Here is a 26,437-nt window from a genome sequence, read left to right as displayed (position 1 = left end):
GCCTTGCACAGCGATTTTATACGCGTGCCCTATACATTGACCTGAGACCGTTAGTTTTCTCATATTTTAGATTTCGTGCTTTCTGCACAAGTGGTACTGCCTCTTTTTAGCTTCAAATATGACTTGAGTGACGTCTTTGGCGATACTACTTTGTCCGCAAAGGACGTCAAAAGAGTTGCGATAAAGATGTCTATCACCACTCGCATATGTTACAAATAATTGTAAAAGCGCACCAAGGCACCAAGGCACCAAGGTAGAAGAATCAAAATGCACATAACTAAGCCATATATCCGATCGTGCAACCAACCCAGTACTACGCCATCCATGTTGACCCTTATATAGACCCCAGTTTCCAGTAGATACAAATCATTCAGTCATTTACAAATTGTGGAACTTATCATCAAGACGGGATGTCTAGGTAGTTGCAGTAGCCGGGGCCGGGGCCGGGGCCGTGTTGACAATCTTATTAAACCCCCCGGCCACCGTCTTTGCGATATCTTCGTTCTTGTGAGGAAGAAGAGATAGTGCGTAGGCGACATCGTTCCACTGCCGCTCGGTCTCACATCTTGGCAGTCGAGCGGCGAGCTTTTCCGCTAATTGGCGGGCATGTTTCTCCTGTAAATTAAATACTATTAGTGCAAACTGCTGAAGGTTTGAATAATTCACCCGCGTCCGGGACAAACTCACCTTCTCGATGAAGCCGATCAAGAACTTGACGATGCGCCTGAGGGACCCTTCTTCTAGATTGCGCTCTGCGCTAAGGAGGCTGAACATATCAACAAAGTGGTTGTAGACAGCATTGTCCTTTCCTGCAAGCTCAGTGAAGAACATGCGGGATAAATCGGCGATCCTTTTGTCATCATCTTCCAAGCATTTCGCCATCTCGCCCAGCTGTCCTTTAACCTTAACTTGACCAGCTAAGATCAGGAAAGTGAGGGTCATCAAACAAGTGCGTTTGACAGAAGCATCGTCATCGTTGAGTCGACGGTATAAGAAGTCCGTATTTTCGTCAATCAGGTGATTGAAGCACACGGCCATGTCACCAAGGGCAATTACAGCATTACTTCGTACAATAGGGTCCTCAGAGCGTTCCATAATGGTGATAAGAAGGGGAAGGTTTTTTTCACAGTATTCAGCGGATACGCACATTAATTTCGCCATGCAAATGGTTGCCGCGGCTTGAAGGTTGCGATCCGAGTAGGCATTGTTGTTTGCACAAATCTCTGCAACCAAAGGCCCGAAGTTCGACAGTAGTGAGTTCTCGCCATACAATAATTCCCGTTCACGGACGTGCGCCATTGCTTCTGTGAAGTCGTCCTCAGTCGTGCCACCGATGAGATCTAACTCGTCATTCTCGGTAGCTTCGTCGTTGCTCTGATTTGCAGTGAGAGGCTTGTTTTTCTCTTGTTCGGCCTTCCGACGCTTGAAGTCCAGTTCACACAGCTCCAGATGAACAATCTGCTTGATTGCAATATGGCCGACGACAAAAAGTAGTTGAGACAGGGCGGCAGAAGAGGTCTTCTGTCCCGAAACAGACTTCTCGGTCGAGGCTGTCCCAGGGCGTTGTTCTTCTTCATTTCCGGAGCTATTTGTAGACGGGCATTGGATCTGCGGCTGGAATACAGCTTTTGTCTTTCGTTTAACAATGTCCGAACAAAGAACGTCCGGATGTTTGGATAAAGCATATATGGCGCTGATAGCTTGCTCAGCAACCCCGTACCACTCTTTACTGTCCGAGACCGTCTCAACTATGGCCGCGAGTTTCACCAGCACAGCATGGTCATTTGTAAGCTTGGAGATGCTGGATTCCTTAGATTTGGCTTGGCGGCCTGGTACCATTCGCCTGAGCGCAATGCACGTATACTTGGCAAGAATCAGGTCGGATCTTCCAAAACTTCCAAGACCGATTCGGAGCATTATCTCAATCTCTTTGATAACAACGTCGGGATCAGCCAGGGCAATCATGCCTAAGACAATGATGGCTCCACGACGCTGGGTTCTTGAAATCTCCTTCTTCTGAACGCCATAAACTTGCCAAAGCTTCGCAATCACAGCTTCAGGTATATGATCGGCCTTCATCATAGTGCTCAAAAGCTGCTCGAGGCATGTAAGTTCAGCAGGTGTGGCACCAAATGTGAGACTGATCATGTTCCGAGCGATGTAGTTTGCTGCATCGTTCGGACCAAATGAGTCCGGCGCTTCAAAGAAGAGACCTTTGTAACAGTCAATCAAGTGGGTTTGGACTCCTTTACCCTCATCACTGTTGCCTTTGGTCCAAATAAGTCTCAGCATTCGTCGAATTCCAGTGCGAGCAGTCTCGACTTTGTATGCATCCAACATCACAAAAAAATCCATTGCCTCTATTGCCTCGCTCTTGTTTCTCGATGATAGAAGCTGAGACACGACGCTGGAACCCGTGTGGAGGACTTCGATAAAGCGAATTGCTTCGTTGTAGTATTTCCTGGTTAGTTGCAGCCGCGCAAGCAACTCTGAAGTGGCTGCTTGTTCAGCGGCTTTCTTCATCGCTTCAACCTTTTCCTCTTCTGTCATACGCGGTGCCTTCGATGGTGAATCGTCGGGTAATTGTGTTGCATCGTCTAGTAATTCACTGTCGATATGAGAGACATCTCCAGCGTCGAATCCTGGTGTCTCTGGGGGCCTCAATGCATTGAGTTCGGCATCTACAGTGTCCAGGCGCTCCATCCATTCTTTCATCGAGAGCTGTCCGCCGTGCATGACGCTGAAAGGATGGGTCGAGACCAATTTTGCGAGCAGTTTGATCGCATTCCGTCGCACATTGCTACTTTTGTCCTCAAGGCTCCTGGCTGCAAGTTCTGCCGCTGCTTGTCGACGTTTCGGGAACTTCTGTTCCAAATCGCAGATTCTCATGTAAACCTGGACGGCGCGGCAACGACAGTAGGGGTTTATGTCTAGAAAGCGCTCTTCCAGAACATCGAAAAAGGCGTTGATTTGGGTTTTGGAATTGTCGGTCCGCTCTTCCTGTTTGCTGAGGTCGGCTATGAGATTTCCACACACCTCAACGACCGCGCATCGCAGAGTATATGACTGTAAAAGGGTTAGACCGCTCCTTCACTGGGAGGGCACAGAACGTAGGTATATTACCTCGCTATCAAGTTGTTTCGCCAATAGGGTCATTTGTTTTATAATCAACCTTGGGGCCAGCTCTGAGAGCTTGACGATGAATGCAGAAACCGACTTCGGTCCTCTTGTATCATTAGAATTGAATTCCTTATTTCCAAGTTCCCTGGCAACCAATTAGCTCATATAGAATAGTAAAACTGTGCGACCATTGGATACTTTAAAATCTCATCTGAAAGCTGCGGGTAGTCGTATTGCTCCGCAAGAATATGTAAAAATTCTGCCATTGGTTCTGACAGATGTTCAAAGTATGTCAAACTCTGTACGATGGAGGTTTGGGCGCCTGGCTCAAAAGTCAGATTTCAAGTTCGCAGCACCTTCCAAAATTCTCTTGAGTCTTACCAAATCCGTGGCCATGGTGTTTTACTGCGATGCACAGGACCTTAAAGGCATGCATCCGGATCGCCATACTCTTCACCCGCTGCTCGCTCTCTAAGATGAGATATATCGAGCGAGTGAAGAGGTTAATGAACGTGTCACGATCTGATGTTGTTAAAAATATTTTGCTGAGTTTGAGTTTCATGACTTTGCACATTGTTTCCATTGACACTTGAATTTGAGCAGTACCATCCCAGTTGCTATCCTTCGTAGGTTTAGATCTCCCTGACTTACCGGGGCCCCGACGCGCGGGTGCGGGCTCTGCTGGCTTTTCCGCTGCTTTTAACTCAACCGCGGATAGCGCCCATTGAAGTATAAAGCCATACATTTCTAGGAGTTCCTTGTGGTGTTGAATGCTGTCCTGCTCATCGGATTCGAGATCTCCATGGATAATGTCGGCCTCAACTGATAGGCCGGATACTATCAAGTCGAGAAGTTTGCTCAAAGACTTTGTCGGAATAAATGTGGAATATCTGTAGAGATTCAAAAGTTCAGAATTGGGACCAAAAGGGCCAGCAAATGGCTCGGGGTTAGGGGCGAAGGCGCACTTTAGAAGAAACTGCAACGAGTCAAATGATGATACTCTGGCCAGGCCTTCAGGATTTTCAGCCACTGCATCCACGATCTGATTTAATACATTGTCGACGATTGTGCTGGACAGCTGTTCTGGTTCCGTTTCAAAATCCAGCAGCTCGGAGTCGGCCTCTGGGGTCGGCACGGAGGTCGGGTCGCTCAAGTAATATTTAAGAGACTCGTTGATGTCGAATTGGGTTCTGTCCTCCATGATGGAGACAGCAACAGGGGCGTGAAGAGTTTATCCACGAAGGGGTATGTTGCTTTGCTGTGAGGTAAGTCGCAGTCGCGGGGTAGAAGAGCGGAAAATCAAATGCGAACTGGTTGCGGGTGGACAACCTGTTTTGTTTGCATCTTTCCTCTTCCAGTCAGTACTAGCACGATCAGATTTTCCCAGCAACATGAGAAGGCGGAGATGTAATATTAATACGGTATATTTCCGCCAAGTCATATTTAAACCGCAATAGAACAAGCGGATACTTAGTATAGGTAGTCCTATTGGCCAATACCGCGTATTTCACAGTCTCGTCATGAAATTCTTAGACTAATGGGTTGTAAGTATCATGAAATAAATAAACAACACTATACTATATCCGGATATCTTGCACGCTGCTTTGAAGAATTATCAAGGTCTTCCACGCTACACTGCGAAACCTGGGTATACGCGCCAGACAAGATATCTTTCTCCGCCACATACTGCTATTTATAAAGCGTGCCGGTTCCCGCTCCTTTCTCGTGTATGCTGATTATAATTGAGTGTTACCGCGCCAATCCAGTTATTCCTCCGTTCGCTACACTCCTTGGCGGGCGATGTCTATGCTCCCCACGACGGCCTCCACGAGTATTTCTGATTCCCAACACCCTCAATCCATGTTACAGCCACCCAAACACGCGCTGGGAAATGTTGCCACTACAGGAAGTGACCGCCGTGTAGAGCAACCTTTCCAGGAACATAACCTAGAGGCGCAGGAGCATATGGAGGAGGTCGATGAGGTGGTCAAGGAAGACATGAAAAAGCTTGAAAATACTTTTCCAGGAATATCGGATCGTTTTCGATTGGTAAATAGAATCGGTGAAGGTACGATTCCAACGGATCTTGGTTCCCATACAGCATGCTCGGGGCACTTTGACTTCTCAACTAACCGGGCGATCCACTGGATAGGCACTTTCTCTACAGTATACAAGGCCGAGGATCTATTATATGATCACTATAGAAACGATTGGGACATTTTTCGAGAGGAACAGAACAACGAATGGATGGATCCTCCGTCAAAACGGCGACGAGTCGACGGGGAAACCTGTAATTCGATGCCCCTTCGGCGACGGAATACCCGATATGTTGCGCTGAAGAAGATATACGTCACGAGCAGCCCGCTTCGCATTCAAAATGAACTTGAACTCCTACATGACCTCCGAGGATGCCGATCAGTTTGCCCTTTGATAACTGCTTTTCGTCACCATGATCAAGTTGTTGCAGTTCTACCCTTCTTCCCGCACACGGACTTTCGGCTCCAATACAGGACTTTCATGGTGGCGGATATGCGTCATTACTTTCGATCATTATTCACTGCATTACACTCGGTCCATAAACACGATATACTGCATCGTGACATCAAGCCAACGAACTTCCTGTACAACCCGGACCTGCGAGAAGGCGTTTTAGTAGACTTTGGTCTGGCTGAGCGCGAAGGTTCTGAATACACCGGCACTTGTCTATGTACGAGTGCGAGCTACATGCGCCGCACGAAATACATGCAAAGCTACCACTACTCCCACTGTTCGCCATCTGGCCTCGCTGTAGGGTATCCGAAAAGCGACTCGCGGCCGTCAAGGCGCGCGAACCGCGCGGGAACTCGCGGGTTTCGTGCACCCGAGGTTCTCTTCAAATGCACGTCGCAGACAACTAAAATCGACATGTGGTCCGCTGGTGTTATTCTGCTAACATTACTTGGCCGCCGATTCCCATTTTTCAACTCAGCTGACGATGTCGACGCTTTGATAGAGATGGCAAGCATATTCGGCACCCGGCGCATGAAAACCGCCGCAGCAATGCACGGGCAGATCTTCGAGACCAACATTCCTACCATTGGGGAAAAGGGATACAGTTGGGAGAAGCTTGTGAAGTGGTCTAGTTGTGTAGAGGAACTAACGGAGAGCGAGAAACAAGCTACCCGCCTCTTAGCAGGATTGATGGAATTAGATCCGTCCAAACGTCTGAGTGCTAAAGAAGCTATGCAGCACGAGTTTTTCACTGAACCGATTGATCACGATGTGGAATGGGGAGGGCCGGAGGATAGCGCAGATAGTGGGAGGGAGGATGGCGATAAAGCAGGCGATGATGAAGATGATGATGAGGTGGACATGGTATGAATCACGGAATTATAATGTAAATTAATGATACCTCATATGGACTTGCTTTTAATAAAGTCATCTGTGACCGTTTTCACAAAACTGAAAATGGTTTACTTGCTATTGAGTTACATACTATAATCAGCTTTCTTAGGGATCTGGTCAAAGATAACTGTGCTCCACAATTGAAAACAAAATCTTTATTGTTATGATGAGTGCACATTAGATCTGATGGCAACGGAGAAGTGGACGGCTCTAGGTGGGTGCATCTAGGCCACCTGGCTAAAATCCGAGTGTCCAGTTCGTGAAGTATGCTCTTTCGCGCCCTTTTCGCCTGTCAGTATAGCACCGCAGGTGTTACAATGGAGACGGAACGCAGCCACATCAGTATAATAATTCCGCTCCTGCAGCATCCTACAAAGGACCAATGCTTTTTCCAGCACCAATGAATCTGATGCATCAAACACTGTTGTGTCAAATTCCGGTGAGGCATTATCACCAGCAGACAATGCAATGGTGTCGTAGTGAATTCCCGAGTATACTAGAAAGCACCGTTTATTCTGGCCCTCATTGAAGTGGTCTATACGGAGATTCCCCAGGTCGATCGAGCAGATCTCAATGTCAAAATGCTTGCTCAAGATACTCATTTCAATTGCCCCGCCCCACGAAGTCTCATCTTTAATCCAACGACAATAGTCATCTCGCGGTTGTTCCAGGATCGCGGAGGAGTATACGTCAGGGTTACTCTGAATTGTTTCGGCCACAGTTGATCGGAGTTCAACCATAGTGTCCGCACCTGGTAGGAGTGCCGTGCTTATTGCGCGGAATAGACACGAGTTGTCGTCGGGCATCACTCGTAGGACAAATATACCATCATGCTCTAGCGAAGGGACCTTAGGTGTATCTTCGGCAACAGGATTTTGCTTGCGTGATAAAGAGGATTTCGGAGAGGATGGCGGAATAGTATTACTACTAGTAGTGGACGCATCCTGCTTTTCAGCGGGCGATTCAGTCTCAAGACTATCTTTCGCAGTAATGATGAGTTGTTCCCGGTCCAACTGAACACCAAGCTCGGTAAGCTTCTGATATGTTTCTGTGCGGTCTAGCGACAACGGCTTGGGTGGATAGCCATATTTCACATAATATGCGGTCAATCCCGTCTTGTCGACAATTTCGTTTCGAAGGTCCTCAGAAGTTGCATCTTCTGATAAAGTGACGGTGAACTGGCCGGACGGCCCACGTATTCGAATTCTCATTTTCGAAGATATTTCGATACTGACATGAAAAGACTAAAACGAAGAAGGACGAGCGATACTTTTCGGACCCACTGAATACCAGTGACGCAGAGCGCGTCAGTTTGTGGGGCAGAAGATGCAAGGAGGTGCGAGATTCCAGGGCGACAACCAAAGAGTCCTAACTCTGGTGTTTGTGGCGGTTGACCTTAAGACACTTCCTGGTGTATCGGGCTTCCAGGACGTCGAAAACAAATTCAGACGGCGAGCTTTGGAGACCCACGTTGTGGACCATGGGCGATATCAAAGTGCGGGGAATGCCCAAATCATCGATCGACCATCCCGCCGCGTCTACAAACCCTCGGTCATCACCTCACGCTGGAACTTCCTGCGAGTGCCGCCTGCCAATGAGCTACCAATTAGGGGTGAGACGTTGATTGAGAAGCTTGGCTAATATGCAGGATGGTAATCTTGGATTCGGCGGTTAGGTGTGCGGCCATGCTCCCATTACCTAGAGGGACAGAGACATGATTATTGCCGGTATAATACAAAAATCATCAATAAAATATAGGCTAAAAGACACTGCTGAGAAATGTATCTAGCAGGGATTTTCTCCATGGCTTCATAGAGGAAGGGTATTCGCGTAGTCATAACAAAAATTGAAACTGTACGCAGTGCCTTGTGTCACTTTTTAAAGCAGAGATGTCTTCATACTAATTGAGGCTAATAAAACATCGCAATTATGCCTGGAATTTCAACCACTGCAGCACCCAGGAAATGGAGAACAGCACATGCCGACAGCCTACACTCCACACGCCATACTGAGAGTCACGGGTAAAGGCTATTTAGGAGGGGGCAATTTAAGGCTAGCGCGGGCATAACTTTTCACTAGGCTGAAATAGGCGTTCCCGTAGACATCTGAGTCTGGCTTCTGGTTCCCAAGACCAAGTAAGAGAGCAGGATCAACAGGCTTTGAACGCAATAATCCTATGGAGTATGTAATGATTCAAGCAGCCACACATGTGGGGAGTATACCCAAGGGAGCGCAGTCGAAGAATAAGTAAGTAAAATTTGCCAAGAACAGTACGAGCTGTAAATACTTATGGGTACTGGTATCACTTTACATTCATGCATTAGTGCTCTGTATATAGTGGTGCAGCTGGTGCTGAGAATTGTTGGTCTGCAGAGATGCAGACACAGTTCAAGCTCCACTTAGTGCTACTAAAGGATAAAAAACATCTTCTTCTTCTTTCATAATATTTAATCATTTCCTCTGTGCCCTATATTTTTAATGCTAAAGTACCATCATACACTCACTGTAAGTGAATATTATTGACCAGTCAATAGTTATAGTTCGTTAGTTAACTAACACGTTAACTAAACCAATTTCTGGCTTCGATTATTAATCAGCGACAGACTGCGCATGTAATAATACGGTATACATACTGCGAAACCATATACTTTAATACTTCGTTTTACGGTATTAACTGTGACTCTTGGTAGAAGTTAGTCAGCATACTCGCTGAGAGAACCTCTCACCTGCTGCTGTTGCGCGCCTCTAGATGTTCAGTTACTCTCCAGTGAAAGAAATTGATTGACAAGGAATTCCCCGCAGCTTTAAAGGATCTGTTCTGAGTCGCGGTGCTGTCCACATGCTCGTGGTGGTCAAACACGATGCAGAAGAACTCCGAACCGTCGCAAGCGCAACCAACTCCTGAGGAGCCCGTCCAGTCGATCGAGGGCGATGGCAAGGGCAATGGCGTTCTCAGCATGGTCACAGACGAGCAATGGAAGTATATGATGGATGTTGTCCTGGCGATCTATGACATTCGAGAAGAAGAGTAAGTTTCCTGCAAGACAACTTGCGCGACAGACCAAGGCCGGCTCGCCGGTGTTGAGCCCGTCACAGCCAAGTGAAGACGTACGCTCACGCGCGTTTTTCGCATCGCAGTGGCCACGATCCGTCGAGACTTTTCCACCGCAGTGTCAACAAGCGCAATGTTCCCGATTATTACGATATCATCAAAGAACCAATGGCTCTTAGTATCTTAAAGCAGAAAATCAACAAGCGGGAGTACAAGAATATCTCTGAGTTTGTGCGAGATTGTGCCCTGGTAAGAAATTCTTCCTTACCTTTTTTCCACCATTGTCGCTATTCATCTGACGCGATCTGTGCATATAGATCTCGCATAATGCGCAAACTTATAATCGCCCCAACTCCCAAGCATACGAAGATTCACTCGTGGTCAAGGATGCCTTCATTACCGAATTCCAGAAATTAGTCAAAGAAGGTATCATCACTGCCGGCGAGGCCGAATTCCCGGACCTGGGCGAAATTCCGGACCCAGATCCGCTACCGGAGGAGGACGAAGATGAGGATGAAGACGATGAGGATGACGAGGATGAGGATGACTCTGATGACGAACGCAGGAAGAGGAAGCGTGGTCCTCGTCCTGGGTCCAAGCGAGACAGTACAAAGGATGACGGGAATAAATCTGCGGATCCCGAGCAGAGGAAAAAGCGAGGCCGTCCTCCACGTGTTGATACCCCCATGGAAGCGAGGATCAAGGCTGTCTTAAAGGGGATCCGGAAACTTAAGGGGCCAGGAAATCAAATCAAAGTTCGGCACTTCGAGCGCTTGCCTGACAAAGGCGTGTACCCGGACTACTACATCGAGATCAAAGACCCAATTGCTATCGATATCATCAAGCGGAAGTCGAAAAGGAAGAAGTACAATTCAGTGGACCATTTCTTGAAGGATATGGACCTTATGTTTAACAACGCGAAGGCCTATAATCAGTCGGAGAGTCAGATCTACAAGGATGCGGTGGATCTCCAAATGGAAGCAAAAAGGCTTGCAGATGTTGAAAAGAAGAAACCCGATAGTGAATACTTAATGGAGGACGGGCGCTTACCACTTCCGGAAGGAATTCTACACAAGGCCGAACTCTGGAAGGTTGGCGATTGGGTGCATATCCAAAACCCCAACGATGTGACAAAACCCGTTGTGGCGCAAATCTACCGGACCTGGCAGGATTCCGACGGCGACAAATGGATAAACGCATGCTGGTACTACCGCCCGGAACAGACGATTCACCATTTTGAGAAACATTTCTATCCTAATGAGGTGGTCAAGACTGGTCAATACCGAGATCATCGAGTCGAAGAGATTGTTGACCGATGCTTCGTCATGTTCTTCACGCGGTACAATCGTGGAAGGCCCAGAGACTTCCCTCTTGATAAAGAAGTTTATGTATGCGAGGCTCGATATAACGAAGAGAAGCATAAGCTTAACAAGATCAAAACCTGGGCCAGCTGCCTCCCTGATGAAGTGCGGGAGAAAGATTATGAGATGGATCTGTTTGATTTGCCTCGCAAGATCAAGAAAATTCCTAGCCCAATAAAACATTTGCTGAAAAGCGATGCCAAAGAAACAGACGATTTACCAAAACCAACTTGGGGAGCAGAAAATGCGCCGCCGGTGGTGGGCGCAGTTCACTGTCGTCCGCGAGATGAAAATGTAAGTGAATATGATCCTTACACCACGCCAAATCATCCAATAAACTCTGATCTAACAATATCTTTCAGGAGTCACCTCCTCCGGAGCCAACGCCATCACCGCCGCCTCCCACCATGCCTCAAGCCTCTATCCCCTCGGTTTCTCGACAAGCCTCGATGAGCCAAGCGCCCGCACAACCTGTTGTGAACAGCCCAGCCGCTCTCCTAGCCACGGCAAGCCCTGTTCCAGTGCGGTCACCGGTTGCGCCTATTGCGCAACACTCACCGGTCCCTGTTCCTCCCGTTCCCTATCATCAACCTCAGGTTGCACCCTCTCAGATTTACCAGCCAGCACTACAACAAAGACGGTCTAGTGGGTTTGTAGCCCAGAGCCCTATGCCAGGTGCCTACCAAGGAACGGTAACTCCTCATTCATATGCTGTCCCTCAGGCCCCGCAATATGCCCCATATCAAGTGGGTCGTGCACAAGGGCCAGCCGCTATGTACAACACCAACGCTCCTCGGCCAGTCGAAGTGTTTCATTTAAGTGACACGGCAAATGCTGCGATTCCGGAAGATGTCCGCCAACAGTTTCATTGTGACGACCAAGGTCGTGTGCTTTTCTTTTCCTGCCCACCATTGGACATCAGTTCAACAGTTCACCAAAAACTGGGCCATTCACTGAAGTACCTCGCAGCGAAAGAAGAGCGCCAGAGACTTGTCGAGGCCAAAAAACGGAAAGAGAGCTCCGAGCAACAGGAGCGTGACCATGCCGTAAAGCGGCAGCGAGCGGATGAGGCAAAAGCTCTCGCAGTGCAAACGGAAGTTGCGGTAGAAAAGGCTGTCAAATATTTGGCAAAGGAAATTATGGATGGCACGGATCAGATTTACAAAGCCCTGTATCAGGACCAGGCCGAGACTGCTCGAGAAGCGGATAAAAAGGCCCGTGAGCAACGAGTCCAAACAGATCGTGTCACTCACGCGAAGACGGCACGGATCCAAGGGAACTCAACGAAAGCGACTTTTGTTAACCTCAAAGGGAGTGGGATGTACATGGACGAAATTGACCCTGCCACCTGACGGCACCCCATTTATTCCACGGGTGCTGGGTTATCTCTTGTTGAACCGGCAAATGGAATATGTAGATGTACTTGCTTTTCTTGCTTTTTACTCGGGCATGGCGCATTATGGAAGAGGTGTTCATGGTTTGAACCTACCAGACTTATTCATGAGACCCGTACTTCCTGTACTATATTAGCGTTTAGTCTAGCAAATTGAGGTATTCGCATACTGGAAGACTGTATAGCTGTGCAATCCGATCCCGTAGCTCCCCTTTTGTGCTTTCTTTCTGACCTCATTCTTGGTATCACGGGGAAATGCTGTGTGATGATGATGTAGGCCTGACAGGGAGTAAACTATATTGTTGTGCCGCTCCCACTCGCTCTAGCATTTCAACAGCGCAGCTAGGCCCATTCATTTATAAGAATATGTCCACCACATATTGACTTGGGTAGACTTGCCATTCCCTTCAAACCTACTGGGTACTTCCCGCCAGTCCCGACGCTCGCAACAATGTTCTGGCTGCCTGTATATAAGGTGTTTGCTCCAAAGAGACTCCCCCTTTTTATTCCTCTCCCGCTTCATATCATTCCGGCGGTGGCCGACTTTACAAACCCGGAGTTCCATTGCAGACTGCTCTCCACTCTTCTACCGGAGAATGTCTTCTTTCCTGGCAGCGGGGACTATGATACTTCAATAGCCTCATACTACTCACTGCAGACACGGCTAAGCCCTGCTTGCGTTGTCATCCCATCCACCGCTGAAGATGTGTCTACCGCAGTCAAAACGCTAGTTGGACTACCTGATGCTATATTCGCTGTCCGTGGTGGCGGACACTCGCCCAATATTGGGTTCGCAGACACCGAGTATGGCGTTACAATTGACTTGTCACGATTGAACCATGTCAGTACAAACGACGATGACACCATCGCGTCTGTGGGCCCAGGTGCTAGGTGGACAGAAGTCCATAGGGCTCTTGATCCTCTAGGGCTAGACGTTATCGGAGGAAAGATTGGCACTGTGGGTGTGGGTGGCTTGATCACTGGAGGTACGTCTGCTTGAGAATTAGAATCTGGGCCTATATTTCTATGCCGCAAATCTAATCGTATATCCCATTACGGGTGTCCTGTCTCCAGGTGGAGTTTCAAACTTCTCTCCCATGCGCGGCTGGGCCTGCGATAATGTGCTCAACATGCAAGTTGTACTTGCGTCTGGTGAGATAGTCGATGTCAACGACGAAGGTGAATATGCCGACCTCTTCGTTGCACTCAAGGGGGGCCAAAATAATTTTGGTATCGTCACTCGCTTCGACTTGCGCCCATTCCGCCAAGGTCCTTACTGGGGAGGCCTTATCTTTTATCCCTCATCAACAGAGCAAGCTCAGATGGACGCATACGCAGAGTTCATGGAGCGGGCCAACCATGATCCTCGTGCTGAAGTTGAGCAGAATTTCATGTACGTATCCTCGGATGACGGCAGCGGTGACCCGTTTTGCATGAACAACATGTTCTACTCAGAGCAGGTGGTGAATCCCAGTGCGCTGCGTATGTTCAGCGATATCCAGCCACAATTTAACAATACCATGCGAATTTCCAACTCGACGGACTTCACCGAGGAACTGGGAAGTAATCCATTTCCTCATAACCGCTAGTAGGAATATACCCGTCACCAGGACCACAGTTCGTAATGTATCGGTTGACTTTCAAGCATAGCCTGATCCAAGCTTGCACGACCTTTCGCTTCAGTCCAACTATCCTCCCTCAAATCCTCAAGGTTTGGATAGGCTACCGCGACGAAATGCAAAATGCCCGCATTCCAAACATTATGCTTGCGTTGACTATCCTCGATGTACCGGCATTATTACCAACATCTCACAACAGTCTCGGATTTCCTCGGGGTAGTCAGCCGGACAGAGAACTCGCACTTGGCCTAATCTCAATTTACTGGTTAAACGATGAATTCTCCTCGATGATGGAGCGCACTACACGGACCCTCTTGCGCGACATAGACGCTGTCATAGCAAAAAACGGTCTTTCTTATCCATATCGATATATAAACTACGCCAATGCCGCTTATCAGGACCCGCTTCGTGGTTATGGGAGAAAGAGTTTGGGGCACCTAGTCCGTATGTCGAATAAGTATGATCCAAATAGGGTATTCCAGGAGAAAGTGCCTGGGGGTTGGAAGCTTCCTCTTGATGAATTTTTCTGAGTTGACTGTGCAAAAAATAATGAATGGTCAATAAGCTTGACATGTCGCCACCCAACCTATCTTCACTCTAGATTTATTCAATTACGACCAAGTTTCATGATACTAAGTCAGGAATTGTGGCTTTTTATGAAATATGATGTGCCATACGGTTACTATTTGACTTAGGATGTATTTAAGAAGAGCTTACTGGGAGATAGATTAATGGACCAAGTAGGAATATCAATCATTGAATCGTGAGCTGCGTACATATAAAGTGAAATCCAAATGGAGAGAGAGCTAAGCATAGAATGTACAGAAGGAGGATGAGTAAGACAAGGATATGTAGTTAGATGAGATAGAGTCGAAGTCGGTCGGGTATGGCATCTCAAATAGATAAACATAGAAAAATGAACATTTTAACCAACCATAAATGAGAGCATTGACATAAATATGAGGGGAAAATGCCGGTTAAATGCAGAGACAACCGATTTTAAAACCAAGCATAGCATCTCTCTTCATCCATCTGTAACGCCTCTCCCCCAAAAACACCAAGATTTGTCTAATCGGCGATGAAATGCAAGGCCATGATGACGATGGAAGAATGAAGGTTGTGTGGTGATGGAGAACCAGTCGTATCGAGTTCTGAACTCCCAAAAATCGCTTAAACCGTTCTATGCAAAGCCTGTCCTCCGATTGCGAGTAAGGCGGACGAGGGTTCTTTTATTGAGAATGAGTATTATGACTAACGCCAAAAGTTGGTACCGACTCATGGCTGTTCTTCTTTTATTCGTGTATTCGTGTTGAGACTTCAATTTTTGTTCAGAAACGAGGACAGTCTGCGTTGATCATGCCTGCAAGCTAGACGTCTTCCCTGTCGGCGTGGTCTCCTCGTGGCCGTTCCGCTTACTGTTTTCCTCTTCTTCCATTGAGAAGACGAGATCACCCTCTCCCTGTTCCTGCTCCTCTTCAATTTTACTAGTACTCACCGGTGACGACACGGTGCGATCTAGACGGCTATTGGGAGGAGCTGATGGAGTATGACGTGCTGAGGTCGGATGAAGGGATAAACCACTAAGTTGCTGGGATATCATCGAGGCAGAGGAATTTCGTGGTGGGCTGCCAATTGGCCCCAGGCTAGGGCTCCCAAAGTTCAACGAAGACTCTCGTAGAGGAGATCCAAGGTGTGTCAGAGATCCGTGAGCCTCTTCCTCCTTCTTCTGCTGGCGCTGTTTGGCGAATAATGCACCAAACCGAGATGGACTGGATGCAAGGGGCGAATTAACTTTTGAGAAACTGGTGCCGCTCATGCCCAGGCCGCTGAAATCGCGATGGCTGGAACTTAGTTCATTATCTGTGCGGGAGAGACGGCGGAGTTTTTCCTGGGGAGTGAGGACGTCGTCGTGAAGATTCATCGGCAAATAATCCTCTTCCATTGAGAAATTGCTATCTTCCCAGTCATCCAGAGCGTTGGGTCGAGGGACGCTAGCGGAAAGCATTCGTGGCTTCACCGGTCGTTGAGAGTGTAGAAATCGCGATCCAAGTCCATCTTCAAGCATACCAGGCGGCGATGACCCAATAAAAGAAGAGGATGGTTTCTTCACGTCGGCACCGTAAGATGCATCGCGGAGATTCCGAGGCGGGTTCGCTCTCTGTGCGGGCGGAGACAGTTCAATCCCAAATCTCGACGGCATGGAGGCAGCAACGGGTCCATAGCGAGCAGCATGAGAAATCCCCTGACTGTCAAACGACGCTGGGAGCGGGGCATCAAGGGCGCTCAGATATTGGTTGTGATTCGGAGACATGGGAAACCGCAGCTCCTCAGCTGGAGAGCCGGCATCGGACGCCAGTCCGGTGTCGATCGAAGGGATGGCATCGTACTGCGGTTGCTGTTGGGGATGGATTGCGGCAAATTCTTCTTGTGAAGGAAGCTGAGAAATGTATCGCGGATCGTTCCCATTCATTCGTTGTTGCGAGAGCACAGAATTGGTCAGCGCCGAGTCTTGGTTAACATACGCCTGAGGATTGACCCGGCCTCCGAGGTTGAGGTGGCTGCTGCCCATTCCAACACCCCCGGCGCCTGGCCTATTCACTCGTCTCCCGTCAGGCAGGATATGTGCAAGTGCACATTTTGCTCCGAACTTGCAGTTGCCCTATCCTCGCAAAAACGAAACGGTCAGCACTCCAACATAGAGCAAGGAGGGAGCCCCGTGGCGAAGGCGGGTCCAAGTACCTTTGTGAAGTATTTGCAGGGCGCATATTCGATCGCAGCATCAGTAGAGTGAAGGAATGGACATGCAGGTCCAGCCTGGCAGGCTCCTTGACGGAAGAATTTGCAGGGCACATGTTTCGTGTCTATCACAGTCAGATCAGCTCTTGTCACGGGAAAAAGCGGGGGATGGAGGTGATAAGGACGTAATGAGTTGTAAGACTCTGTGTCATGAACAAGCAAAGAACAGGGGACTAACTGCTTTGATTTGGTGGACTGCGGGCAGCCATGTCGTAGCCCGAGGGATTGCGAGAATGGCCGTTCTGCTGGAGATGCTGTGGCCCGGACGGAACCGGGAGGGGGGCGCGACCTTTCATGTCACTCGAGAGCCGATTCTGCGAGCGAGAAGGGTTGCCAGAGGAGGGTTGCGACGGAGGATTGCGAGAAGCCGACATCTGCATCCTCAAGGCGAAAGCACACGGGAGATTCGGCCGTTGGAACAAAATCTGGAGGGGTTTATCGGACGGAGGCAACCTGCAAGTGGGGGGGGCCGTTGGCGGTGTGCGTCTGAAGGTGAGGTTGAGTATTCAACTCTGTTATCAACCCACCAGAATATAACAATAATAGAGACGATCTGGTAAGCACGTCAATGAATCCATTCACTGCTGTTGGGCGACACACATTTCCACTGCCGTCTTGCCTGACATTTACTCAGACATGCCGCTGCCTTCAAACTGCCGCAGCCACAGAAATAAACTAAAGCCTGAAACCGGAGCCGTCACAATAGAGCACCCTGTAGTCATGCGATCAGGAGGACCCCGGAAGTTATTTACACAGTAGGAGCGTCTTAGCTATGCGAGGTCGAGGTCAAGCTGGGTTATATCCAAAATGAGAATCATCAGATGAACGTCGGGGATGACACCCACCAAGAGATGCCCAGTACATTTTGCCCAACATGACGCCACCCATTTGTCCATCTGGCGATATCATGCGCCTTAACTTCAATCCTTGTCCCGAGCGAAGCGCAGGTACTTGTTTTGTTGCTGTCTCTGTTGGGTCCAGACTGTCGTCACTGCGTCAGGTATCCGACAGCGCCTCAAACCCCTGCAGCCGTCAAATCACAAGGCCATGCTCAAACTTGGCGGGGAGACCCGCCGATCGCACGGTTAGATATCTGTCCTTGCCAGTGCAACCAGTTCCCCACACCCTATTTTGTGCNACGGACACACGGTCACGCATCTGTTTCTAAGGAGTCACAGCTTAGCATTAATGACTTTGTTACTTCGATTGCACGTCTCTTAGTGATCTGCGATCTGAACAAACTGGTTGTTAATATATCACAAGCGCATTTTCCTAAGGAAAGCAGGCATCAAACTCGGCTCCGCCCGGTTTGTGATTACATCGGAGTCCCTTCAAGACCTAAGCCTTCCTGTTCACAGCTGTTAGCATAGGAAACGCCTCAACCGAAGACAAGAGCACCATACCCAAAGCTGCTCCCCAGTCATATTCTCGGGCAGTGTTTCGGAGCATTTGCGCCATATATCACGACATATCTGAGCCCGGAGTCTTGCTTGGTTCTGCCAATGTTTCCAGTCCCTCCTCACATTTACCTTCTCCAGAGGAGACACCTGGATCGATCCATCACAATGAGACTTAGCCAACTGAGCAACGAGTGAGCCCTTCTCTTTCTCGAGTTTCTCGATCTCGGCGCGGAGCTCGGACGGCAAAGATATTGTGTTGATGGAATTCAATTCGTCTTGCATCTTTTTGTCCTTCTCCTTGAGACTGGGAAGTTGCTCTTGGAGACTTTGAATCTCCTCATCCATAACAGCTACAATGTCAGGCCCATCCTGGTTCAGCTCTTCTTGCAACGCATGATAAACCATTTGTTTTCCTAATTGACAGGCGGTGTCATTTTCCATTCATCACTGGTGAAGTCATGGGAAATAAACTCACCAGCTACTCGACACTCAATTTCCTCTTTTTGGTGTAGTCCTCGTAAAGCTTTCACCGCATAAGCTGTGGTTTGTCTACGTCAATATGCACTCCATAAGAGCCCAGGGAGAACATGCTTTTGGTGACCTTATTATGCAGATTGGTCGAGATATCGATAGCCGAGTAAGGACGACTATCCATCAATGATTCGTTAGTTACGAACACGAAGTCATGGTGAATCATACTTCTGCTTTCCTGCGGTGTTGAGGCCCGGTTAGCTTCCTTGTAGCCCATAGTGGGCTTCAATCCTAGGGATGGAATTGAATACTTACGGAGATAGTCAAGAATCAATGCGGACCCCTCGGAGGCAGCTCAATGGATATCATCAGCCTTCTCACAAGCCATCTACTGTATAACTATCAGATCCAGGAAAGCCTCACCATCTTTTGTTGATTTATCAGATCTTCCTTTCATCTGTGCCATTATAGATGACAGGGCGTTCAGCGAAGAACCAGACTAAAGGATTTTGGGATGGGAGTACAAGGAATGGCTTGAATAAGACGAGGCAAATCGAATAGGAGGGGTCCGGTACCTACTGAGAAGAGTTCACTTAAGACTCATCACGTGAAGAAGAGCCATTGGGGCTTAGGCTGTTCAAAAAGAATATACTGGATCTATGTAAAATTGGTGCAATCAAAAGTGGAATAAGAGGCTGAAAACCGAAAACTGCAGATAAAAAAGGCGTGCTATAGGTATTCTCTTCACCCCTGTCAGAAAAGGCATCCATTGATGATAACTGTATTACGAGAGACGATGCGGCCAGGTCCATTAATTCCCAATTTTTACAAGAAATGAATCAGTATGAATGTAAATGCAGATAACTTTCGGGTATCACATGACAATCTACAACGGAGTTAGTAGAAATTGACGAGCGTAGAAGGCGATAACTTACGCAATCGTTTTCTTTCGGTGCTTGGGGAACGCCCATCTCCTCGAAAGTCTTCGGGCCTTTGCCGGGTTGGGCTCCTTGTTTTGAGGGCTTCTGGCCTGCAGGGGCCGATGAAGGTGTGGGCCCGGGTTTCGGTGTCCCCGAGGGTGATTGCATTGACTCGGCGCGCGGGGGAAAGTTTGCAGAAGAGGGGGAAGGCCGCGGAGAAGGCATCGCACCAGGATGGCCGGGAACAGGTGTTCTCGCGGGCTTCCGGTCTGGTACATTGTCCAGGCGTTGCGGACGTCTCCGCATATCCTGCCTCGGGGGATCCATAGGCGCCGAATAGCCAATGTCCAGTTTAGGCGCTGCCGACGCAGGGTACGCTTGGCCAGTTGGTGGTGTTGCAGAGCCTGGAGGTCGGTAACCCATTGGGCCCGGTCCATATGAAGCAGCACGATTGTACTGAGCAACGTTAGGCCGAATGTTTGGATTAATTCCGAATGCAGAACTAGGCCGGTTATCAGGTGGATAACCGGGACGGCCCTGAGCCCCCGCGCGGTCGGGATAGGGCGCTGCGGGTGTTGGGTTTGAATCGTTAAGGCTCATTCTCGACGGATCGGGCATCTCCAGATTCTCCGAAACTGGCTGCATTGCATTTGCGTTTGACGCTCCTCGCTGATGATTCCCATAACGTGTGGACTTGATTCGAGCAATCGCAACATTTTCATGGTCCCGGCGTGACAGAGTCTTCGAGCGCGAGATGCTATCGATCCGGCCCGTGGCATCTTTATTTCCGCTAGCTGCAGCTTTAGCATACCAGCTCTTGGCTTCTTTTATATCTACTGGAACAAATATTCCAACTTCGTAGAAGTAACCAAGCGCGAACTCTGCGGTTGGAAGGCCGCTCTGAGCTGCCCGTTGAGCGTACGAGAATGCCAATTCGTCATTTTTTTCGAAAACGCCTTCGTGGCCACAGAGGAACCATTTACTGATAGCCATTTCAGCTTCGGGTTCGCCCTGGCGCGCAGCAAGCGCGTTGTAGTGTAAGGACAATGCGGGGTTGAAATCGCAGCCAAGCTGGCCCAATTCATATGCGGCTCCCATTTTAACTTGCGCCTTGGCGAACCCATGATATGCAGCCTTTTCTATGTTTACGCGGGCGGCGTTGAGATCGAGAGGCAGATAGGTCTCTGGTACATTTACCTGTGGCAGTTCACGCGCTAAAAGCATGCCGTATACCTGGATCAAGAGTCGTTAGTTCAAGGGATGTAGATATGGGGTAATGACAACGTACATAGGCACCTTGAGGGGCATTCTCATCGCACGACTGTGCAGCGAGGTTGATGTATTCGAGGCCGATTCGGTAATCCTGACGTTGGCCATGCTGGCCAAGCAGTATCATCATACCCAAGCGCTAGAACGGATGTATTAGCATGTGTCAAAATTCTGGGGTAGTGGGTGGATGTACATAGTAAGACGCGGAATCGGCGAAAGCGACACCTTTTTCGTAGTGTCTAATGGCCTTTTCGGGCTCCCCAGAGCTTTCAAACTGCATTCCGATGCGATATTCCGCTCTTGCATATCCCTTTTCCGCAGCTCTGGAATAGCAGCGAAAGGCCTCCTTCTTATCCACGCGGAATCCGAACTTGCCGAATTCCAACCACATACCCTTAATAAACTCTGCTTTCGGATGGTATTGCTCAGCCAAAAAGTTGACTATGTTCAATGCGTCATTCCGCAGCTGACGCTCAACCGAGGGGGTCTGGGGGCGTGGAGGCTGGATCACGGATAAGCGAGCCTCGTTCTGTACTGCGACCTCGACGTGGGCGAGCACATCTTGGGCCCAAGCCAGTTGCATTTCTGGATCATTTGAGGACAGCACGGGTACTCGAGCCTTTTCCAAGTTCGCTTCTCGTTGTTCATCGGTGGGAGGCACATTTGGCGGAGGGTTCCGTAAAACTGGAAATGGTGAGAAGTTTGGCGAATCCATCGCGTCATATACAGCCGCGGACTGCTCGTAGTGAGTCGCCTCGTAGCCGGAGTGAAGAGGCTGACCCTGGACAACGGCGGCGGAGGAGGACCGCTCTGGGAAACGCGAACGCTCATACTGGGCTTGCCCGTACTGCATGCGTCCCTGGGGGCTGCGGGCCTGGTGCTCTAACTGGGCGATATTGTCCTGCATATTCTCCGGGACTTCTGGCATGACTCTGCTAGTCGATAAATTAATTTTTTTTTCCAATCAGCAATACATCCCAAAAGGAGCGCTAGTGGGATTTAACATGTGTGGTTGTGCGGTGTGTTTGCGCTGCTGAGGGGCAGGACTTGGGAATCAAGGAGAACGCGGTCGCACCTTTGGGGAGAAGGAGATATGACCTCGGGGTTCGTGGCTGGCATGTACCAATCATCACTGCCTCCCGGATACCAGGTCGCAGAGAGGCCTCCCTGGCCGTGGCCTTGTGGTGGTCGATTCATTGTTCGCGAGAATAAGCCGCGTCGGGACTATGGCGCTTTCTTTGCTTTTCTTCTCCTTTTTTCGCGCCCGCAGATTCCACCCCTGCCAATAGTGTTGCTGGGCTGCCGGAGTCAGACGAGAGCTATTGTTTAGGGTCTTGGAATTGGCGGGTTCATCGCATTCCCGAACAGAAAGGAAGGGATGAGGCGGGAAAAAAAGACCGTGGACGGCTTGGAGAAGCGGATCTCGTAAGGCTCAAGAGAAAAAGACAGAAAAGGGAAAGCTATCTGGAGTTTGCCAGCAACGGGAAGGGATTTGCAGAGTATCCAGTATGGAGGGGAAAGGAGCCAACGTCTCTCGGGAGAGACCCCGCTGAACAAACACCCGAACTGGACGACTGGCTGACCGTGATGGAGCAGCGGAACGGGCTAGTGTTGGGGAGCCCAGAGCAAATATCAATATTCAATAATAAATTAACAGTTTAACAAGTCAATAAAAGACTGGGACAGCAATACAGGCATTTATTAATAGGCAATGCCGAGTTATTGTGATAATCATCAACATCAAGCAGACGGGGGGTCGCTGGGTTTTCTCCCTAATAATACTTCCGCTGGGCTCGGCATCAACTAACAAACAAGAGCTGGGCAGTGGGTAGACTGCTGAGATACTCCGTTAGTGCACTGGATCAGGCTCACTTAATACTCCGTAGTCCGTACGTACGGAGTACTAGTAGTGTCTTACTGTCACCGTCGGTCCACTTGGGGGGGAAAAGGAGAGCGTCGTCTTATTAATAGAAACCTGACCCTGCGCCGCTTGGACTCTCTTCAGTGCCCACAAGTCACAACTCTGAACAAGTGAACTCGCAACCACTCGTGTCCGCTTATTCTTACTCCTCAGACTTCAGCCGTTCAGAGAAGCTATTTTTATCAGGTTTCGCCGCAGCGTGAAGCGTGGCTGGTCGGTCGTGTTGCATTTCTTCCAGAAAACCCACGGAGCCTGTCTTGGCCATTCTCCGACGTAGCTCAGTGCCGGGGACCCCCAAGCCTTCTGTCTATCTAGCGTCAGCTCCTGATTCATGAATAAATTCAGTCTTGACTGGGTGGATAAGTTTTGACTTCTGAGATCTGAATTATCAAGTTGACGAATGCCTTGGACTCTTGGTGACTTGGGCTTCTGACCATTTTCACAGCTTTCAAGGTTAGTGCTCCTTGTTGGAAGTCACTTTATACATCTGGATCTTTCCAACAAAGAATCTGTTGTAATATTAATTAATAATTAATGTTTGGATCTTGTTTTTGGTTTTGGTTTTTTTCCCCTTCCAAGTATATGTATATAGATGCGTGGTTTTGTTTTCTTTTGTCTTTTACGTTTTCTCTCCCTGCCACAGCCGTTGCTAGCATATCAGTTAGCCTGATCTGAAAAATAGTCTTCAACTACTCTGTATAGCAGACGTGAACAACAACAAAATCCTGAGCATGGAGCTTTCAGCAGCCGAGAAGTTCCATCACCCATATTCGCCATACGATATTCAACTCCAATTCATGCAATCTCTGTATACATGTCTTGAGGAAGGTAAAGTCGCTATCTTTGAGTCTCCCACTGGTGAGTTCACAGTTCCAAATTTGACATCTCATAGAAGTGACTGACACGCTCCATCAGGGACTGTAAGTAGTCGTCGCCAAATGTACCTCATGTGTTTGCCCTGCTTCTAACTCGTCAGGGGAAATCTCTGAGTCTGATATGTGGCTCCTTGACGTGGCTTCGCGACCACAAGCGCAAATCGTTCCTTCAAACTGTACAGGGCGTTACATGTAATCAATACTCTACTTGCGTCGCCTAGCACGCTGCTGATCGGAATCTCTAGGTGATGACGATGAGCCCGAATGGATGGTAGAATTCGCAAAGCGCGAAACAAGCCGTGCTATTGCCGAAAAACGGAAAGAATTCGAGCGGCGACTAGCCAAGGTTAGACAAGAAGAAGAGCAACAGAGAACTGCCCTTGGTAACCCAGATGGGCCTAGAAAGCGACAGGTATGGTTGTTGTTTATCGAGGCAGCAAATAGAAATTAAGTTGATTTATGATCTAGAAAACCGGGAATGTGTTGCCAAATGGTGATTGTATTGATGACGACAATCAGTTCGCGCTCGATGACTACGATAGCGATACTGACTTCCCCAGCTCCTCGCTGAAGGAGTCTACTGCCTTCAACGGACTCTCTTCCAGCACACTTGAGCTATTGGAACGCCTTAAAGGGCATGGGTCGAAAGTCCAATCTGAAGAAGGCAACGAGACAGATGACATTAAGATCTTCTACTGCTCGAGAACGCATTCGCAACTTATGCAATTTGCGAACGAGTTAAGGCGTGTTGCATTACCATCGAGTGTGCCTGAAGATTTACAACAGGCTTTTACTGAAGAAGAGCTAGAAGAGCGCATCAAGCACCTCTCACTTGGATCCCGGAAAAACCTTTGTATCAACCCAAAGGTGGCTTCTTTGGGAGATCCAACGGCAATCAATGAGCGTTGCTTGGAATTACAGCAACCTAACACAACAGAACAACAGCGATGTTCATTTCTGCCGCCGAAGGAAGATGAAATGAAAACACTGTCCTTTCGGGACCACGCGCTATCAACCGTGAAAGACATTGAGGATTTGGGCAAACTTGGCAAGAAAATGAATATATGCCCCTACTACGCATCTCGCCCAGTTGTCAGCCAGAGTGAGGTGGGCTTGCTTTTTCAGTTCCATTTGATAGCTGGGGCTAAATTTCAAGGCAGATTATAACCCTTCCGTATCCTCTACTCCTACAACGATCAGCTCGGGAGGCCCTTAATATATCAGTCAAGGGCCATATTATTGTCATCGATGAGGCCCATAATCTTATGGACGCAATATCCAACATCCACTCGGTAACCATTACGCTTTCTCAACTACAAACATCGATCTTCCAATTAACCACATATGCTCGAAAATTCAAGACTCGCCTAAAAGGGAAGAACCGCAGTTATGTCGCTCAGGTGATCCGCTTGATCAGCTCCATTGCGGACCACCTCCAGTCCATTTTAAACAACAAACAGCTCAGCGAAGGCTCTGTTCTCCCATCCGATTTGATGTCAGGGAAGGGCGTTGATCAAATTAACCCGTATAAACTATCGCGGTATTTACAGGAGAGCAAGCTGGCGAGGAAAGTTGACGGTTACGTCGACTTCGCACAAAATAAAGCAGACCAACGAACAAAGAACAAAACTACAGTTCCTGTTCTTTTTCACATACAAAGCTTCCTACTACCGCTAATGAATGTCTCTGCCGAGGGTCGATTATTTTATACCAAGGTCCAAGGGGATATCCAGCTAGATTACATGCTTCTTGATCCGACTAATCACTTTCGTGAAATTGTTGAGAATGCCAGGGCGGTCATACTAGCTGGAGGGACAATGTCTCCTGTAAGAGCTTTGAATTTCTTGTTGTGTAACGGCATTTCTCTAATTTACCCTGCAGATGTCTGACTACCTGAGTCATCTCTTCTCCTACGTTCCGAATGACCGCCTGGATACGTTCAGCTATGGCCATGTCATCCCGTCGGGAAATTTGACCGCGCATAATCTCGCCCTGGGTGTTCAGGGCTCCGAATTTGATTTTACCTATGACAGTCGTGATTCTGAGAAAATGGTATGCTCTCCAAGCCTTCTCATAAGCATACCTGAACCCTAATTGTTGCGCTAGATATTTGACCTCGGTTTAACAATCGCTAGAATCTGCCATGCTATTCCTGACGGCGTTGTTGCGTTCTTTCCCAGCTACGACTATCTAAGCCAGGTTTTAAACATATGGAAAAAACCAATCCCAGATCAGAGAGGTCAATCATTCTACCAGCTTATCAACAAAGAAAAGCCGATTATATACGAATCACGAGAGATGGAAACCACAACAGACGACCTTCTTCTTCACTACGCTAACACCATTGAAAATGGCAAGGGGGCGTTACTCCTGTCCGTAGTTGGCGGGAAGTTGTCTGAGGGTATCAATTTCTCAGACAAACTAGGAAGAGGCGTGTTAATCGTCGGCCTTCCATTTCCTAATATACGCAGCCCAGTTTGGCAAGCTAAAATCAAATATATTGAACAAAAAGCTCACCAGAATCTGTCATCTGACTCTGAAGAAAGTCGGCGGTCATCCGCCAAAGCCGCTGGTAGGGATTTCTATGAGAATGCTTGTATGCGGGCCGTGAACCAATGCGTTGGCCGCGCCATCAGACACCGCAATGATTATGCCGCCATCGTCCTTATTGATAAGCGATATGGGAGATCAAACATACAGTCCAAACTACCTGGCTGGATTCAACAAAGTTTGAAAAAAGACTCCGCTAATTTGCCAGCGAGGGCAACCTTGGGAGCCCTTGCTCAATTTTTCCACAACAAAACTTGAGGAAGTAAAGAGAACATTATGATATAATTAATTCACCATTATCGCTGC

The 26,437-nt window shown here is 48.5% G+C and overlaps 9 protein-coding genes across 9 annotated transcripts; 4 read left to right on the top strand and 5 right to left on the bottom strand.

Moving 5' to 3' along the window:
- Positions 1-414: 414 nt before the first annotated feature.
- Positions 415-4,321, bottom strand: ASPSYDRAFT_148009 (condensin subunit YCS4; the record flags this gene model as incomplete). The annotated part of the gene is made up of 5 exons (XM_040841769.1): positions 415-615; positions 688-3,066; positions 3,124-3,265; positions 3,319-3,442; positions 3,502-4,321. 5 exons carry the CDS (start codon positions 4,319-4,321, stop codon positions 415-417), a joined length of 3,666 nt encoding a protein of 1,221 aa, XP_040705463.1.
- A 599-nt stretch (positions 4,322-4,920) lies between these two features.
- ASPSYDRAFT_146243 (serine/threonine protein kinase CDC7) lies at positions 4,921-6,480 on the top strand (the record flags this gene model as incomplete). Its single annotated transcript, XM_040841601.1, has 2 exons — positions 4,921-5,188; positions 5,273-6,480. 2 exons carry the CDS (start codon positions 4,921-4,923, stop codon positions 6,478-6,480), a joined length of 1,476 nt encoding a protein of 491 aa, XP_040705462.1.
- Positions 6,481-6,728: 248 nt separating this feature from the next.
- On the bottom strand, positions 6,729-7,715 carry ASPSYDRAFT_30135 (ubiquitin-specific protease OTU1; the record flags this gene model as incomplete). Its single annotated transcript, XM_040844744.1, has 1 exon — positions 6,729-7,715. One exon carries the CDS (start codon positions 7,713-7,715, stop codon positions 6,729-6,731), a length of 987 nt encoding a protein of 328 aa, XP_040705461.1.
- Positions 7,716-9,192: 1,477 nt separating this feature from the next.
- ASPSYDRAFT_43575 (putative RSC complex subunit (RSC1)) lies at positions 9,193-12,514 on the top strand. The gene is made up of 4 exons (XM_040846687.1): positions 9,193-9,532; positions 9,643-9,805; positions 9,874-11,211; positions 11,280-12,514. Exons 1-4 carry the CDS (start codon positions 9,366-9,368, stop codon positions 12,267-12,269), a joined length of 2,658 nt encoding a protein of 885 aa, XP_040705460.1. The 5' UTR covers positions 9,193-9,365; the 3' UTR covers positions 12,270-12,514.
- Positions 12,515-12,655: 141 nt separating this feature from the next.
- ASPSYDRAFT_131178 (uncharacterized protein) lies at positions 12,656-14,695 on the top strand. Its single transcript, XM_040840579.1, has 3 exons — positions 12,656-13,296; positions 13,385-13,898; positions 13,961-14,695. The coding sequence occupies exons 1-3, from the start codon at positions 12,762-12,764 to the stop codon at positions 14,457-14,459; spliced, it is 1,548 nt and encodes a 515-aa protein (XP_040705459.1). The 5' UTR covers positions 12,656-12,761; the 3' UTR covers positions 14,460-14,695.
- Positions 14,696-15,283: 588 nt separating this feature from the next.
- Positions 15,284-17,105, bottom strand: ASPSYDRAFT_147587 (putative spindle poison sensitivity protein Scp3; the record flags this gene model as incomplete). The annotated part of the gene is made up of 3 exons (XM_040841731.1): positions 15,284-16,588; positions 16,669-16,790; positions 16,904-17,105. The coding sequence occupies 3 exons, from the start codon at positions 17,103-17,105 to the stop codon at positions 15,284-15,286; spliced, it is 1,629 nt and encodes a 542-aa protein (XP_040705458.1).
- A 902-nt stretch (positions 17,106-18,007) lies between these two features.
- Positions 18,008-19,129, bottom strand: ASPSYDRAFT_43568 (putative TBP interacting domain protein). The gene is made up of 7 exons (XM_040846686.1): positions 19,020-19,129; positions 18,908-18,950; positions 18,825-18,830; positions 18,717-18,772; positions 18,601-18,663; positions 18,129-18,538; positions 18,008-18,073 (listed from the first exon to the last, which is right to left on the bottom strand). Exons 1-7 carry the CDS (start codon positions 19,060-19,062, stop codon positions 18,041-18,043), a joined length of 654 nt encoding a protein of 217 aa, XP_040705457.1. The 5' UTR covers positions 19,063-19,129; the 3' UTR covers positions 18,008-18,040.
- A 341-nt stretch (positions 19,130-19,470) lies between these two features.
- On the bottom strand, positions 19,471-21,713 carry ASPSYDRAFT_88185 (putative chitin synthase activator (Chs3); the record flags this gene model as incomplete). The annotated part of the gene is made up of 4 exons (XM_040851978.1): positions 19,471-19,482; positions 19,532-20,749; positions 20,805-20,924; positions 20,979-21,713. 4 exons carry the CDS (start codon positions 21,711-21,713, stop codon positions 19,471-19,473), a joined length of 2,085 nt encoding a protein of 694 aa, XP_040705456.1.
- Positions 21,714-23,437: 1,724 nt separating this feature from the next.
- On the top strand, positions 23,438-26,389 carry chl1 (DNA helicase; the record flags this gene model as incomplete). The annotated part of the gene is made up of 8 exons (XM_040844742.1): positions 23,438-23,564; positions 23,622-23,626; positions 23,683-23,773; positions 23,827-23,993; positions 24,050-24,683; positions 24,782-25,407; positions 25,463-25,633; positions 25,688-26,389. The coding sequence occupies 8 exons, from the start codon at positions 23,438-23,440 to the stop codon at positions 26,387-26,389; spliced, it is 2,523 nt and encodes an 840-aa protein (XP_040705455.1).
- Between the last annotated feature and the right edge of the window lie 48 nt (positions 26,390-26,437).

This window comes from Aspergillus sydowii (assembly GCF_001890705.1).
Source record: "Aspergillus sydowii CBS 593.65 unplaced genomic scaffold ASPSYscaffold_3, whole genome shotgun sequence".
Classification (NCBI taxonomy): domain Eukaryota; kingdom Fungi; phylum Ascomycota; class Eurotiomycetes; order Eurotiales; family Aspergillaceae; genus Aspergillus; species Aspergillus sydowii.
The sequence above is the reverse complement of the archived record's forward strand: the minus strand, read 5'-3'. Positions and strand labels throughout refer to the sequence as shown.

What these genes read in the sequence shown, in the direction of transcription:
- ASPSYDRAFT_43575 (XM_040846687.1), top strand. Translation starts at nt 9,366, where the DNA reads ATGCAGAAGAACTCCGAACCGTCGCAAGCGCAACCAACTCCTGAGGAG. An exon ending in TATGACATTCGAGAAGAAGA is followed by an intron (nt 9,533 to 9,642) that starts GTAAGTTTCCTG and finishes TTCGCATCGCAG; the next exon opens with TGGCCACGATCCGTCGAGAC. An exon ending in TTGTGCGAGATTGTGCCCTG is followed by an intron (nt 9,806 to 9,873) that starts GTAAGAAATTCT and finishes CTGTGCATATAG; the next exon opens with ATCTCGCATAATGCGCAAAC.
- ASPSYDRAFT_131178 (XM_040840579.1), top strand. Translation starts at nt 12,762, where the DNA reads ATGTTCTGGCTGCCTGTATATAAGGTGTTTGCTCCAAAGAGACTCCCC. An exon ending in GGGTGGCTTGATCACTGGAG is followed by an intron (nt 13,297 to 13,384) that starts GTACGTCTGCTT and finishes TCCTGTCTCCAG; the next exon opens with GTGGAGTTTCAAACTTCTCT. An exon ending in CCATTTCCTCATAACCGCTA is followed by an intron (nt 13,899 to 13,960) that starts GTAGGAATATAC and finishes TTTCAAGCATAG; the next exon opens with CCTGATCCAAGCTTGCACGA.
- ASPSYDRAFT_43568 (XM_040846686.1), bottom strand. Translation starts at nt 19,062, where the DNA reads ATGGCACAGATGAAAGGAAGATCTGATAAATCAACAAAAGATG. An exon ending in TGATAAATCAACAAAAGATG is followed by an intron (nt 18,951 to 19,019) that starts GTGAGGCTTTCC and finishes ATATCCATTGAG; the next exon opens with CTGCCTCCGAGGGGTCCGCA. An exon ending in GCATAATAAGGTCACCAAAA is followed by an intron (nt 18,664 to 18,716) that starts GCATGTTCTCCC and finishes GACAAACCACAG; the next exon opens with CTTATGCGGTGAAAGCTTTA.